This window comes from Dipodomys ordii, unplaced genomic scaffold (assembly GCF_000151885.1).
Source record: "Dipodomys ordii isolate 6190 unplaced genomic scaffold, Dord_2.0 Scaffold31, whole genome shotgun sequence".
Taxonomy (NCBI): domain Eukaryota; kingdom Metazoa; phylum Chordata; class Mammalia; order Rodentia; family Heteromyidae; genus Dipodomys; species Dipodomys ordii.
The window spans coordinates 10938592-10953077 of NW_012267247.1; the positions used below are offsets into that span (position 1 = coordinate 10938592).

General features: G+C 40.9%; 1 protein-coding gene across 1 annotated transcript in view; it reads right to left on the reverse strand.

The window, feature by feature from the left end:
- Akap10 (A kinase (PRKA) anchor protein 10) overlaps positions 1 to 14486 on the reverse strand; it is a 67655-nt gene that overhangs the window by 8243 nt on the left and 44926 nt on the right. The window contains exons 9-12 of the mRNA XM_013016346.1: positions 13958 to 14067; positions 12102 to 12184; positions 3701 to 3753; positions 2657 to 2752 (exon numbers count right to left, since the gene is read on the reverse strand). Coding sequence (XP_012871800.1) covers positions 2657 to 2752; positions 3701 to 3753; positions 12102 to 12184; positions 13958 to 14067 — 342 coding nt within the window. The remainder of the gene's footprint in view (positions 1 to 2656; positions 2753 to 3700; positions 3754 to 12101; positions 12185 to 13957; positions 14068 to 14486) is intronic.

Below are 14486 nucleotides of genomic sequence, written 5' to 3' on the forward strand. Positions count from 1 at the left end.
ATCATTAAGTTGTTCAAAATGTTTCTCTTTTTTTTTTCTTTTGGTCAGCCATGGGGCTTGTACTCAAGAGCCTAGGTGAACTTTCATGTTCAAGGCTAGCACTCCATCTTTTTTTTTTTGCTGGTCATGGGGTCTGAACTCAGGGCCTGAGCGCTGTACCTTAGCTCTTCAGCTCAAGGCTAGCCCTCTATCACTTGAGCCACGGCACCACTTCTGGTTTTTTCTGCTTATGTGGTGCTGAGGAATCGAACCCAGGGCCTCATGCATGCAAGGCAAACACTTTACCGCTGAGCCACCTTCCCAGCCCCTAGCACTCTATCACTTGAGCTTGCTTTTTTAATGGTTAACTGGAGATAATAAGAGTCTCCTGAATTTTTCTGCCTAAGTTGGCTTTGGACCACAAGCCTCAGTTCTAGACCTCCTAGGTAAGATTACAGGTATGAGCTACCAGTACCTGATGCCTCTTTCTTTCTCCTCTCTCTGTCTCTGTCTCTCTCTCCCCTCCTCTCTCTCTCCTTTCTCTTTTCTCTCCCCCTCCCTCCCTCCCTTCATCCCTCTCTCCCTCCCCCCCTCTCATTGCTGGTCTTGAACTCAGGGCCTAGGCCTTTATGTGCTTAAGGCTAGCACTCTACCACTTGAGCCACAATGCCTCTTCTGGCTTTTTCTGAGTAGGATATTGGAGATAAGAGTCTCACAAACTTTTCTACCTGGGTTGACTTCAAACTGTGATCCTCAGATCTCAGCCTCCTGAGTAGATAGGATTACAGGCATGAGTCACCAGTGCCTTTAATGTAGTTATTATTAATATGATCGGGCTTACATCTGTCATCTTGTCTCACTGGTTCTTTTTCTTCCTTTATATCTTTTGGATTCAGTTTTTGTTGTTTAAATTTGGCAGTACTAGGTTTTGAACTCAGGGCTTTGTACTTACTGGGCAAGTGCTCTACCACTAGAGGTATGCCTCTAGGTCTACTCTTTTCTTTGTTTTAGTTATTTTTTGGATAGGGTCTTGTGTTTTGTCAGGGGCCAGAGTCAAACTATTATCCTCTTACCTATGCCTCCAGGTAGGTGGGGTATTACGGGTGCATGCCATCATACCCAGCTTGTTAGCTCAGATGAGGTTTGGCTAACTTTTTGCCTGAGTTAGCCTCAAACCCAGATCCCTTTGATCTCTGTATCACATGCCTTAACAAACAAGATTCACTATTATTTTAGGCACTAGTTTTTAATATCTCATTAGTGGTCTACTTACTAGCTTTATCACTTAATGTTTGCTTTTTTTTTTGCTGGTCCTGGAGCTTGAACTCAGGGCACTGTCTCTAAACTTCTTTTGCTCAGGGCTAGCACTCTACCACTTGAGCCACAGCTCTACTTCTGGCTTTTTCTGTTTATGTGGTACTGAGGAATTGAACTCAGGGCTTCACGCATGCTAGGCAAGCACTCTACCAATAGGCAATATTCCCAGCCCCACTAGTATTTGCTCTTAAGGTTTATAATGTACACATCATAGGTGAGAGTGCCCAGTGAATTTTATTTTAAAAAGAAGGTTGAACTTTGGTTTTTGGTATACAGTTATTACTTACAGAGTAATAACTGATCCTTTTAAAACTTGTCTTTTTGTCACTAGGGTCTACCATTCAAACATCTTGTTCTCAAAACTTGCTTTAGATGCTTTACACTAGTAGTAGTAAGCCATAGTTATCCAGTGCTTTCTGTATTACTCTGGCTAGAGGGAATATGAACTACTCCTAACCCTAGGTTCCAGGTATCATTCACACTAAATTCTGGGGGTTCTTTCCTTGGACATGTACATTTTTTTGGGGGGGTAGGGTTGTTCGTGGAGCCTGAACTCTAGGCCTTGGCACTGTCCCTCAGCTCTTCAGCTCAAGGCTCTACCACTTGAGCCACAGTGCCACTTCCAGCTTTTTCTGCTGGAAGTTCGATTCTGAGGAATCGAACCCAGGGCCTCATGCATGCAAGGCAAGCACTCTACCACTGAGCCACCTTCCCAGCCCCAGATATATACATTTTGACCCAACAGATACAGATTAGTATTTGGCCAAGGACTTGAGGGGACCTCTCCAAATATCTTTCCAACTTTCTTTCTAGGTAACAATCTTTTTTCTGATAACTTGTCCTGGAGCTTCTGGTTATGTTAGAATTTCCAAACTTTACTTTCTTTTTCTTTACTTTTACTTTAGTGTGTGTGTGTGTGTGTGCGTGTGTGCGCGCGCGCTGGTAACTGGAGCTTGAACTCAAGGCCTATGTTCTGGCCACTTGAGCCACATCTCTACTTCCAACTTTTTGGTGCTTATGTGTCTCATAGACTTTTCTGCCTAAGGTATCTTTGAATTACTATCCTCAGATCTCAGTCTCCTCCACAGCTAGTATTAGGTAGGCATAAGCCACCTAAGCCCAGCTAAGCTTTGCTTTCTGACTCCTCAATTCAGCAAATAGATTTGGGTTCTTCCACTGATTTAGAAAATGCTTCTAAGCAGTGAACTGCATCACTTTAAAGTGAGGGCACTTGCTATAACTGTTAATCCTTCAAAGGCAAATGTAGAGTACCTTGTGTTCCTTTTTTATGTTTCAATACCTGAAAGGTAAAAGTCTTTTCAGTTTTACACAAGCTAGGTCAAAATATAGTGTTCCTTACCTTTGTAGACTTCTCTAATGGTTGATCATAGTGTGCCTGCTGCATAACATCACTGACTATCATTTTAGCAATCTTCCAAGCTAGCTCTTCTTGGGCCTAAAAGAAGTAATCCAAACTGTTGATAATGGTTATTCATTAGCAGCATCAAGATACATGTAATTACTGCTCTAAATACAAGTGTATATGCACATCATTTGGGTAAAAAGTATCTTCCCATGTATGAAAGGATTTAGGCACCCCCCTGGCTATTTTTTTTTTTTTTTTGCCAGTTCTGGGTCTTGAACTCAGGGCCTGGGCACTGTCCCTGAGCTTCTTTTGCTCAAGACTAGTACTCTACCACTTGAGCCACAATGTCACTTGCAGCCTTTTCTGTTTATGTGGTACTGAGGAATGGAACCCAGGGCTTTATGCATACTAGGCAAGCACTCTACCAATAAGCCACATTCCCAGCCCTCAGCTATGACTTATTAACATGTTATTTACTGTGCTACAGAGTCAGCTACTACACAGAAACATGACTCCTTTGTTAGATGGTCAAATATAACTTTTTTCTACAACCATCTTTCAATGAACTTATTAAAAAAGCAAACGTTTTACTTCTAAAAGTAAAACTGTTAGACAGAAAATAAACATTTTTGTTTCTGTTTCTGTACTAATGACAGATGCCTGCTGGTTGATGGAATTTTGAATGCAGGGGAGGAGGGAGAAAGGGAAAAATGAGGGAGGGGGTAACAGGTTAGACAAGAAATGTAATCACTACCTTACTTATGTAACTCTAACCCCTCTGTACATCACCTTGACAATAAAATTAAAATTAAAAAAAAACTTGACTGTGGGGATATTCTTCCGTGGTCTCTGGCCTTCACTGTCACCACAAGGCAAATGTTAGTTGCTAAGAAGGGCCCAGCCTTTTTTGTTACAACCTGAGTAAGAGAGCACTGATGTATCAGGCTGCTTAAATATGGGAACTCAAAATGAGAAAATGTGAAGCTGGACTTAGATAAGGGGAATACTTATAACTCTCACACTAAAAGTAGAATTTACCTCATCAGTATTTCCTTGTACCCACTTCTTCATAGCTTGTGAGAACATGGAGCCTAGTAAACAAAGCCAAAATTGAATAATGATTTCATGCATAATTTTACATTAAAAAATGCTCTTATTGAAAAGCTGTTACCGTTAGCCATTTCTTTTTCTAGAGTGATCACATCAAAAACATTAAGGAACCACTAATAAAAACTGGTTGCATCTCTTCAACGACAGATATTTAATTTGCAAACATCAAGGTTGAAAATGCTTTTAAACAATGATTTCAGAGTTACAGATTTTCTTCCACTCTAACCTGATGAAAGAAACTATCCTATTATCCAATGCTGGATGTGCAGCAAACATTAAAAACAAAACTAAACCCTAAAGAGAATGTCAGTTTTGGGTAAGAATCTACCAACATATCAGGAGAAGTCAATTCACTCATTATCTTTTCAAACTATCCAGAGAAGCTCCTATACAAAAGTGCTTGCTAGTATTTTATGCTGTTATAAGCTGGATGTCTGGTCTATATAAATTATCTGCACAAGAGAAGAGTTTTAAATAGCCACGTTCTATCCCAGCCATGGGATGTACAAGGACACATTTTCTCAAGACACTAAAGAACTGCCAGACAATTGAGCTAGCCTTTAATCCCACAATATACACAACTTATATATTACAAAAGATTTGAATACACTGGGTGCTGGTAGCTCATGCCTATAATCCTAGCTACACAGAAGAATGAGATCTGAGGACCGTAGTGTGAAGTCAGGCGAGGCAGGAAAGTCCAGGAGACTCTTATCTCTAATAAACCAGAAAAAAAGCTGAAAGTGGAGGTGTGGCTGAAGTGATTAAGAGTACCAGTTTTTTTTTTTTTTTGTAGGTCATGGGGCTTGAACTCTGGGCCTGAGTGCTGTCCCTGAGCTCTTCAGCTCAAGGCAAGCACTCTACCACTTGAGCCACAGCGCCACTTCCAGTTTTCTGGTGGTTTATTGGAAAGAGTCTTACAGACTTTCCTGCTGGGCTGGCTTTGAACCATGATCCTCAGACCTCAGCCTCCAGAGTAACTAGGATTACAGGCGTGAACCATCAAGGCCCGGCTAAGAGGATCAACTTTGAGTGGAAAAAAACAAGCCAAAACACAACACCCTGAGGTTAAGCCCTGGGACTGGCACACAAAAATAGATAAATAGATAGATACACAGACAGAATAGGCTCATTTCCTAGCTTTTCCTTAAACCAACTTAATGTTAGTAGATTATTTCTTAAGGCATGGTTCTGATTAATTCACTGAGATAATACTATGCATAACATTCATGAAAAAAATATAACCGAAATCCTTTCCTTTCAGTAACTTTTACTGTAGACAGGGTTTGAATATTGGCTTGCTCTGCCAAACAGAGCTAATAAGGGCCATAATATTAAATGCTCTGCCTAAAATCTCAGCTGGCTCTTCAACTGCTACATGGCTCTCTTCAAGCTTATCTGCATCTGTAGTCACACTGCCAGCAGCCTTCTATTTGCTCGCATCTCTCCTCTTCTATCAGTCCAGCTAACTTTGAATTCTCATCTGTCCACCCCACACCTCTAACACAGAGCTTTTCAAGATAACATTACCAGTCTTCTTTTCTTCTACACATTCTCTTTGAGGTATCTCATCCTTTCTTGTAGTTTTAACTTCCTCTAATATGCAAATACTTTGGAAATCTCTTCTCATCATATTAATAATTATGATCTAGTATCACTTCAAAGGTAACATTTTCAAGACTGAACTCTGCCTCATCTAAGTACATTTGTCTCCTATCTACTTTTTCAAAAAGAAAAACAAACTCTCCTCAAACCTATTTTCCTCATTTACTTATGTATACATGAAATCTATCACCACATTCTGCCATGAAATGCAATTTTTTCTTTTTTCTTTTTTTTCTGGTCATAGGGCTTGAACTCTAGGCCTGGCACTGTCCCTGCGCTCTTCAGCTCAAGGCGAGCGTTCTACTGCTTGAGCCACAGCACCACTTCTAGTTTTCTAGTGGTTTACTAGAGATAAAGAGTCTCTCGGACTTTCCTGCCCATGCTGGCTTTGAACTGTGATCCTCAGATCTCAGCCTCCTGAGTAGCTGGGATTACAGGTGTGAGCCACCAGCACCTGGCTAGCTTACAATTTTTTGATTTCAGCCTTGTTAGTGTCCTTAATTCCAACCTTCTAATTCCTTGTTACTACTAACTCCAAATCTCTTCTCATTACTGTTAATGCTACTGCCTGATGGTTTCCCTAATATCAGTTTCTTCTCCTCTATAATTAATTCTCATTCTGCTGCCAGAAGAATGTATTTGGTCAATAATCAGCTTAGAAATCCCTGATGCCTACAATAAGGAGGCAAGTTCCTTAACAGAGAATGCAATGGTTCTTTCAACTAGAGTACTTCGTCTCTACCAGTCCATCCAGGCCCTGGGAGGGATTCCAATATAGTGACACAAGCCCACATCTTTCATATTCTCTTTATTAGGATTTTTCCTAATTGATTTTGATGTAGGCACTTATTTCACCTTGTCTTTCCTGAAATCAAAGTTATATTCTTAGGAACATCTGAGGTATATACCCTATCTATCTATTACTAGGGTTTTAAAACCCAAGCTAAAGCTATAGGCTGGCAAACAACAAACATTCTGTCCAGTTGTCCTTAGCAAGGAAGGCAGAGGAAAGCAGTAGAACTGCAATAATTGTGAAAACAGCATTGTGAATTAAAGCCCGGTACTTGCTATCTTGCTATCAATCTGCTATACCACCCCTAACAATTCACAACATCCCTATTCCTATTTCTTCATTTGAGGCTGGGGAAGACAGTATACACAAAGCCATCATCTAAGAACCATATAAGCTTAAAAATACCAATACCCACCATTTTGGATGTGAGAAGGAAGAATTTTTTTTTTTCTTTTGCCAGTCTTGGGGCTTGAACTCTGGGCCTGGGCACTGTCCCTGCGCTCTTCAGCTCAAGGCAAGCACTCTATTGCTTAAGCCACAGTGCCACTTCCGGTTTTCTAGTGGTTTATTGGAGATAAGAGTCTCACAGATGGGCTGGGAAGATGGCTCAGTGGTAGAGCGCTTGCCTTACATGCCAGAGGCCCTAGGTTCAATTCCTCAGCACCACATAAGCAAAAAGAAAAAAGCCAGAAGTGGCGCTGTGGCTCAAGTGGTAGAGCGCTAGCCTTGAGCTGAAGATCTGAGGGACAGCACCCAGGCCCAGAGTTCAGGCCCCATGACCGGACCCCCCTTTACCCCCCCAAAAAAAGAGTCTCACAGATTTTCCTGCCCAGGCTGGCTTTGAATGGTGATCCTCAGATCTCAGCCTCCTGAGTAGCTACTAGCACCTGGCTAAGAAAATTCTTAAGAGCAAGAGGAAAGTGGATTTCAAAAGAAAAAAAATGAAGTCATATGTGTTTGTGTCTGATTCCTATAAAATATGAAAGATCAAGCTACTTTATATATATATATATAAAGTGGCTTACCCAACAAGAGTACCAGTCCAACCAAGTCTTAAAAAATTGGACTTTTAGGGTCTGGGAATGTGGCTTAATGGTAGAGTGCTTGCCTAGCATTCAGGAAGCCTTGGGTTTGACTCTTCAGTATCATATAAACAGAAAAAGCCAGACGTAGTGCTGTGGCTCAAGTGGTAGAGTGCTAGCCTTGAGCAAAAGACGCTCAGGGCCAGTGCCCAGGCCCCGAGTTCAAGCCCCAGGACTAGCAAAAATCAAACAAACAAAAACAAAACATTGAACTTTAAAAAACTATTCAGTTAATCTTCCTGAAATTCTTCAGGATCAATTAATTCAAGCAATACATACTCAGTGCCTACCATGTGTGGTATGTATAATTTTAGAATCACGGAATATACTACCAAGTACAATAAACAATCCCTGTTCTCAGAGATGTAGTATTCTAGCCATAAAAGAGAAACAGACCATAAACAGGTATTCAAACATGAGTAATAAAAAGGAGAAGTGGCACTGTGGTTCAAAGTGGGACAGTGCTAGTCTTGAACACAAGATCTTGCTCAGGAACAGCACCCAGACCCTGAGTTCAAGCCTCATGACCAAAAAAAAGCTTTAGAAAATAAGTGAGAGGGGCTGGGAAGGAGGCTCAGTGGTAGAGCGCTTGCCTTGCATGCCTTAGGCCCTGGGTTTGATTCCTCAGCACCCATAAGCAAAAAACAAAGCCGGAAGTGGTGCTGTGGCTCAAGTGGTAGAGTGCTAGCCTTGAGCAGAAGACGCTCAGGGCCAGTGCCCAGGCCCCGAGTTCAAGCCCCAGGACTAGCAAAAATCAAACAAACAAAAACAAAACATTGAACTTTAAAAAACTATTCAGTTAATCTTCCTGAAATTCTTCAGGATCAATTAATTCAAGCAATACATACTCAGTGCCTACCATGTGTGGTATGTATAATTTTAGAATCACGGAATATACTACCAAGTACAATAAACAATCCCTGTTCTCAGAGATGTAGTATTCTAGCCATAAAAGAGAAACAGACCATAAACAGGTATTCAAACATGAGTAATAAAAAGGAGAAGTGGCACTGTGGTTCAAAGTGGGACAGTGCTAGTCTTGAACACAAGATCTTGCTCAGGAACAGCACCCAGACCCTGAGTTCAAGCCTCATGACCAAAAAAAAGCTTTAGAAAATAAGTGAGAGGGGCTGGGAAGGAGGCTCAGTGGTAGAGCGCTTGCCTTGCATGCCTTAGGCCCTGGGTTTGATTCCTCAGCACCACATAAGCAAAAAGAAAAAAGCTGGAAGTGGCGCTGTGGCTCAAGTGGTAGAGTGCTAGCCTTGAGCTGAAGAGCTGAGGGACAGTGCTCAGGCCCAGAGTTCAGGCCCCATGAGCAGACCACCCCCCCCCAAAAAAAAAGAAGTGAGAAAGTAAAGAAATATTCTTTTGGTGGCTACCTCTGTGAAGAGACAATAGTAAGAAGAAAAAGTCGGTCACTACACGAAAGCCACGGCAGGGGAAAAAGCAATGTTGGGAGGCCTGTAAAAGAAGAAACTGCAACATACAAGATAGTCCAAGCAGAGCTTTGTTTGTGAAAGGTAGTTTATAGATTCCAGAAGGGGACACTTAATAAAGAATGGAGTGGATGAAGCAGTGAAATATACAGTATTTTACCAGTCTACATTTCATAAAGTAGAGGCAAAAGATATAAAGTAAAAGACCCACTCTCTAAAGTAACTACATTTTTGTTCTTGTTTTTGTATGTCTTTTCAGGTAACACTTTAATTTATAACTCCAATATTATAGAGAATTTTCTTAAAAACACTATATCCAACAGAACCTATGATCTGTTTTAACAAAAAATGGGTAACTTCCAGTTTATAAAAAATGAAGGGGAAGCTGGGCACCTAGCTGCGCAGGAGGCTAAGATCTAAGGATCACGGTTCAAAGCCAGCCAGGGCAAGGAAAGTCCATGAGACTCTTATCTCCAATAAACCACTAGAAAACAGGAAGTGGCGCTGTGGCTCAAGTGGTAGAGTGCTTGCATTGAGCTGAAGAGCTGAGGGACAGCGCTCAAGCCCAGAGTTCAAGCCCCATGACCGACCAAAAAACAAAAACAGAAACAAAAAAAAAATGAAGGGGACAAAGAATACAGTAAACAACACAATAAGGAAAATCCAGAAGGTTGAGCATTCTGAAGATTAATTGAACTGTTATGTTTAACAGGTCAGAGTCTTAAAAAAGGAACCAACTGCTGGACGCAGGTGGCTTACAGCTGTAATCCTAGCTACTAAGGAGGCTGAGATCTGAGGATCATGGTTAAAAGCCAGACCAGGCAGGAAAGTCCGGGAGACTTTTATCTCCAATTAACCACCAGATAAAACCAGAAGTGGTGCTGTTGCTCAAGTGGTAGAGCACTAGCCTTGAGCTGAAGAGCTGAGGGACAGTGCCCAGACCAAGAGTTCAAGCAACATAACAACAACAACAAAAAAGGAACCAACTGAGGGTAAAACTAATTGGGACTATACCTCTTATTTATAACTCTGGCATCTAGCTTGGTACATGGAACACAAGAAGCACTTAAACATCTTATGAGTAAGTGAATTCAATTTCTATGTTCCTACACTACCAAAATATACTTTGCTGAGACATCTGGACAACCAAAGAAAGTACCACCATATATGGAAGTATTTAACTAAACTGCTCAAATTCCTCTCATTATTTTATGTAGATGGGTCTTGGTTACATAAATAACTTGATGGACAGAATTTCTAGAAGAGATAAAATCCTGTTTCCTCAATTATCAAACATCACCCAAAATCTGACTGTTCCTCCACTACCAGCCTAATCTACTGATCCCTGTCAAGAATGTTCTGCTTCTCCTTTTAAACTTTATAGTCTATTTCCAAATGACTGCCAGAATAATCCATGTAATGCATCCGTCATATCACATTGCTTCCTATTCCAACCTTCAAGGGTCCCTAATAATTTCCAGTCCTTGCCTATGATCTCTCACTCACCTTCTACCATTCATTCCTCTGCTCACTCACTCTAGCTACATTGGTCTTATCTCCTGACATGCCAACATTTCTAGCTCAATCCTCTATTCATTTTTCCCCCCTACCAGTTACAGGACTTGAACCCAGGGACTTCAGCTTGTTCAACTTGCTTGCTCACAGCTGGCACTCTATCACTTAAACCATTCTTCTAATCTTGATTTTTTTAATTTTTAAAATAATTCTGTTGAAGTGTCCCAGTCCACAACCATCTTTTTTATTTATTTATTTGCCAGTCATGGGGCTTACATTCAGGGCCTGGGCACTGTCCGAAGCTTCTTCTGCTCAAGGCCAGGACTCTACCACTTAAGCCACCGTGCCACTTCTGGCTTTTTCTGTTTGTGTGGTACTGACGAACCTAGGGCTTCATGCATATGAGGTAAGCATTCTACCATTCAGCTACATTCCCAGCCCCCACCTGACACATTTCTGATAAAATAGCAACTAATATAAGTAAGGTCAATGAGGCCCTTCTTTGTTCTAAATTATTTCAACAACTGTTAGATTTTTTGCTTACTTTGTTAATATATATGTAACCCATAGATTATTTATCAAAATAAAGGGTAAAATTGATTAGCCAACTGATGTTGCATTAAGAAAATAAGTTAATCATAACAGAAATACAGTACTATTAAATTTTGTAGGAAGATGAACAATGGATCAATCTTAAAGAATAGATAGACACTTTACAAAATCTCTTGTTAACCAAATACTTTGGAACCTAGACTTGGTTACAAAGAATGTACTGTCAGAAAAGATTTCAGTCTAATTCTTAGACTTGCCAAGCTGCTCCTCTGCTGACTGAAAAAAAGGATATAAATTTAAACTTATTAATATTTTCTACACATACTGTAGCTATTTTGAGAAAATTTAACAAAATAAAGGGCCAAAAAACCCCGAAGGCCAATCCAGATTTGGTATCTTGCCATTAGGAAATGTAAAGATTATTTTATTTATTATTTTTATTTATTTATTGTCGGTCTTGGAGCCTGAACTCTGGGCCTGGGCACTGTCCCTCGGCTCTTCAGCTCAAGGCTAGCACTCTACCACTTGAGCCACATGCCACTTTCGTCTTTTTCTGCTTATGTGGTGCTGAGGAATCGAACCTAGGACCCTCATGCATGTAAGGCAAGCACTCTACCATTGAGCCACCTTCCCAGCCCCTATTTATTTTTGTCAGTCATGGGGCTTGAACTTGGGGCCTGGGTTCTGTCCCTAAGCAATTCTGTTCAAGGGTTTTTTTGCTCTACCACTTTGAACCATAGTAATATTTCTCATTTTCTGGTGGTTAACTGGAGATAAGTCTCACAGATTTTCCTGCCTGGGCTGGCTTCGAACAGTGATCATCAGATCTCAGCCTCCTGAGTAGCTAGGATTACAGGTGTGAGCAACCAGTGTCCAGCTGAACAGTATTTTCTTGTGTTGCTGTGCCTTCTATAGTGGGAAAGCAAGTTCAGTAACTTTACATTCAGAGGAAGAGACTTTTTTTTTTTGCCAATCATGGGGTTTGAACTCTGGGCCTGGGTGCTGTCCCTGAGTTCTTCAGCTCAAGGTGAGCGCTCTACCACTTGAGCCACAGCCCCACTTCCATTTTTCTGGTGGTCTATTGGAGATAAGAGTCTCATGGACTTCTGCCCAGGCTGGCTTTGAACCATGACCCTCAGATCTCAGCCTCCTGAGTAGTTAGGATTACAGGTATGAGCCACTGGTGCCTAGTTGGAAGAAACTTGTATAAATTTGTGACTTATACAAAGCCTTTTCACTTACTGTGACCATAAGCATAAGAGACTTGGTGGTATGACCAGCTTAACCTCTAATTGGCAACCAGTGAGTAAGAAAAAGCTTAAGATGAAGCATAAAGTTATCATAACCTTTTGATTTCTTTACATCAGGTTCAGGCTCAGATTCTCGGATGAACTGCCCCAAGTCACTGACTCTTCCAAATGTCATCTTCCTATATAAGGATGAAAAGAAAAATATAACTGCTAACAATCAAAATCAACTTTAAGTATCTTATCCAAATCTAGGAAGCTAGAAACACAATTTATAGCTTTTCTGTTATTCTTTTTTTTTTTTTTTTTTTTGGTCATGGAGCTTGAACTCTGGGCCTGGGTGCTGCCCCTTAGGTCTTTACCCAAGGCTAGTGCTCTACCACGAGCCACAGTGCCACTTCCAGTTTTCTGGTGGTTAACTGGAGATAGGAGTCTCACGGACTTTTCTGCCCAGGCTGCCTTTGAACCACGATCCTCAGATCTCAGCCTCCTGAGTATCTAGGATTACAGGCGTGAGCCAATGGCACATGGCTTGTTTTTCTGTTATTCTAAGTGGGTATATTTAAAATAAAACTTTCCTCCACAGAGAGCAAAGTAATCTAATATAATTGCATTAAAAAATCCTAAGGTTTGGTAAACTTGACAGACTGATAGATAATTCATTATTCTAAAGTACACACACACACACACACAGAAAAAGGCACAAGAACAGCCAAGACAACTTTGCAAAGGAAAAAGCCAAGTGTGGCGATACATGCTTGTAATCTAAGAACTAGGGAGGCTAAGGCGAGTAGTAGAGTGCCAGCTGAGCAAGAAAGCTGAGAAGAGCATGGCATTCTGAGTATAAGCCTTGGTACCAAAAAAAAAAATTCAAAACAACAAAAAGAAATACATTATGCTTGGTATTGAGTTGAGGATATGGGAAAGTTTAGAGTACTTTGCAAATGTAAGACCCTGACTTCAAGCTCCAATACTAATCCTACAAAAAAGATTAAGTGTTACTTTTTTTTTTTTTGGGTCGGTGGGGGAGGGGGGGCTTGAACTCTGGGCCTGGGCCCTGTCCCTCAGCTCTTCAGCTCAAGGCTAGAGCTCTACCACTGGAGCCACAGGGCCACTTCCAATTTTCTAGTGGTTTATTGGAGATAAGAGTCTCATGGACTTTCTTGCCTGGGCTAGCTTTGAGCTGTGATTCTCAGATCTCAGCTTCCTGAGTAGCTAGGATTACAGGTGTGAGCCACCGGTGCCTAGCTAAATCTTACTTCTTTTGGACAGTCCTGGGGCTTGAACTCAGGGGCTGGGCACTGTCCCTGAGCTTTTCTGCTCATGGCTAGTACTTTATCACTTGAACATAGCTCTACTTCTGGCTTTTTGCTGGTTAACTGGAGGTGACAGTCTTATGGACTTCCCTGCCCGGGTTCTCAGTTTCCTGAGTAGCTAGGATTATAGGTGTCAGCCACTGGCACTCAACAACTTTTTGTCTTTATTAGTGTTATCATGTCTCATTGTGGTATTTCCATACACGCACATAATGTACTTTTCCTGAAAAGCTATTTTAACATGTTTCATTATTCTGTTCTCATACCTACATATAAAATACTTCAGTCATAATTATTTTTTTTTCTCTCTTTTGTAAGGGTCATTCTGTGTTGACCAGACTGGGTTGGATCTTACTGTGTAGTCAAGTGAGATTTCAAGGATTGAACTCAGATCTTTGAGCTCTTGTTTAGCTTTTTCAGTCATGGCTAGTGTTCTATTACTTGGGTCATGTGTCCAGTTCTGCCTTTTGTGCAGGTTAATTACAGATAAGAATGTTTTAGATGTGTCTACAGGGTTGGCTTCAAACCATCATCTTCAGATTTCAGCCTTCTGAGTAATTAGGAATATAGGCATGAGCCACCAGTGCCTGGCTAAGATGTTAAATTCTTTATGAAAATTGAGACATGAGCTAAGCTTACCCTGCATATGTCCGTTGATATAAAGATTCTGGATCCAAACTTGCAGCATCCACAATTATTGCTTCATCAAAATTTTTCAGAATTTTAATACTGGCTTTTTTCACATTGGACTATAATAGAAATTGTAAAAAATTAGTATATTATTCAAAAATCAAACCAGTTTTGAGTTAGAAATACAGACAAATTTTTTTTCAGTGTTTCAACTATAATTTTTATTCAACTCCTTCACTACTAAGAAGTTTAATGGCAACAGAATGATTCTGATATGTATCCTCCGACTACACCTACAGGAGGAGAACTCACAAGACAAAAATGTGTAACAAGAATTTGTACATCAAGTGGGGCTTCAACTCAGGGCCCTGGGTACTGTCCCTGAGCTTTTTCACTCAAGGCTAGCGCTCTATCACTTTGAGCCATAGCACTATTCCCAGTTGGAGATAAGAGTCTTACAGACTTTCCTGCTCAGGCTAGCTTTGAACCATGATCCCCAGATCTCAGCCTGAGTAGCTAGATTTCAGGCATGAGCCAC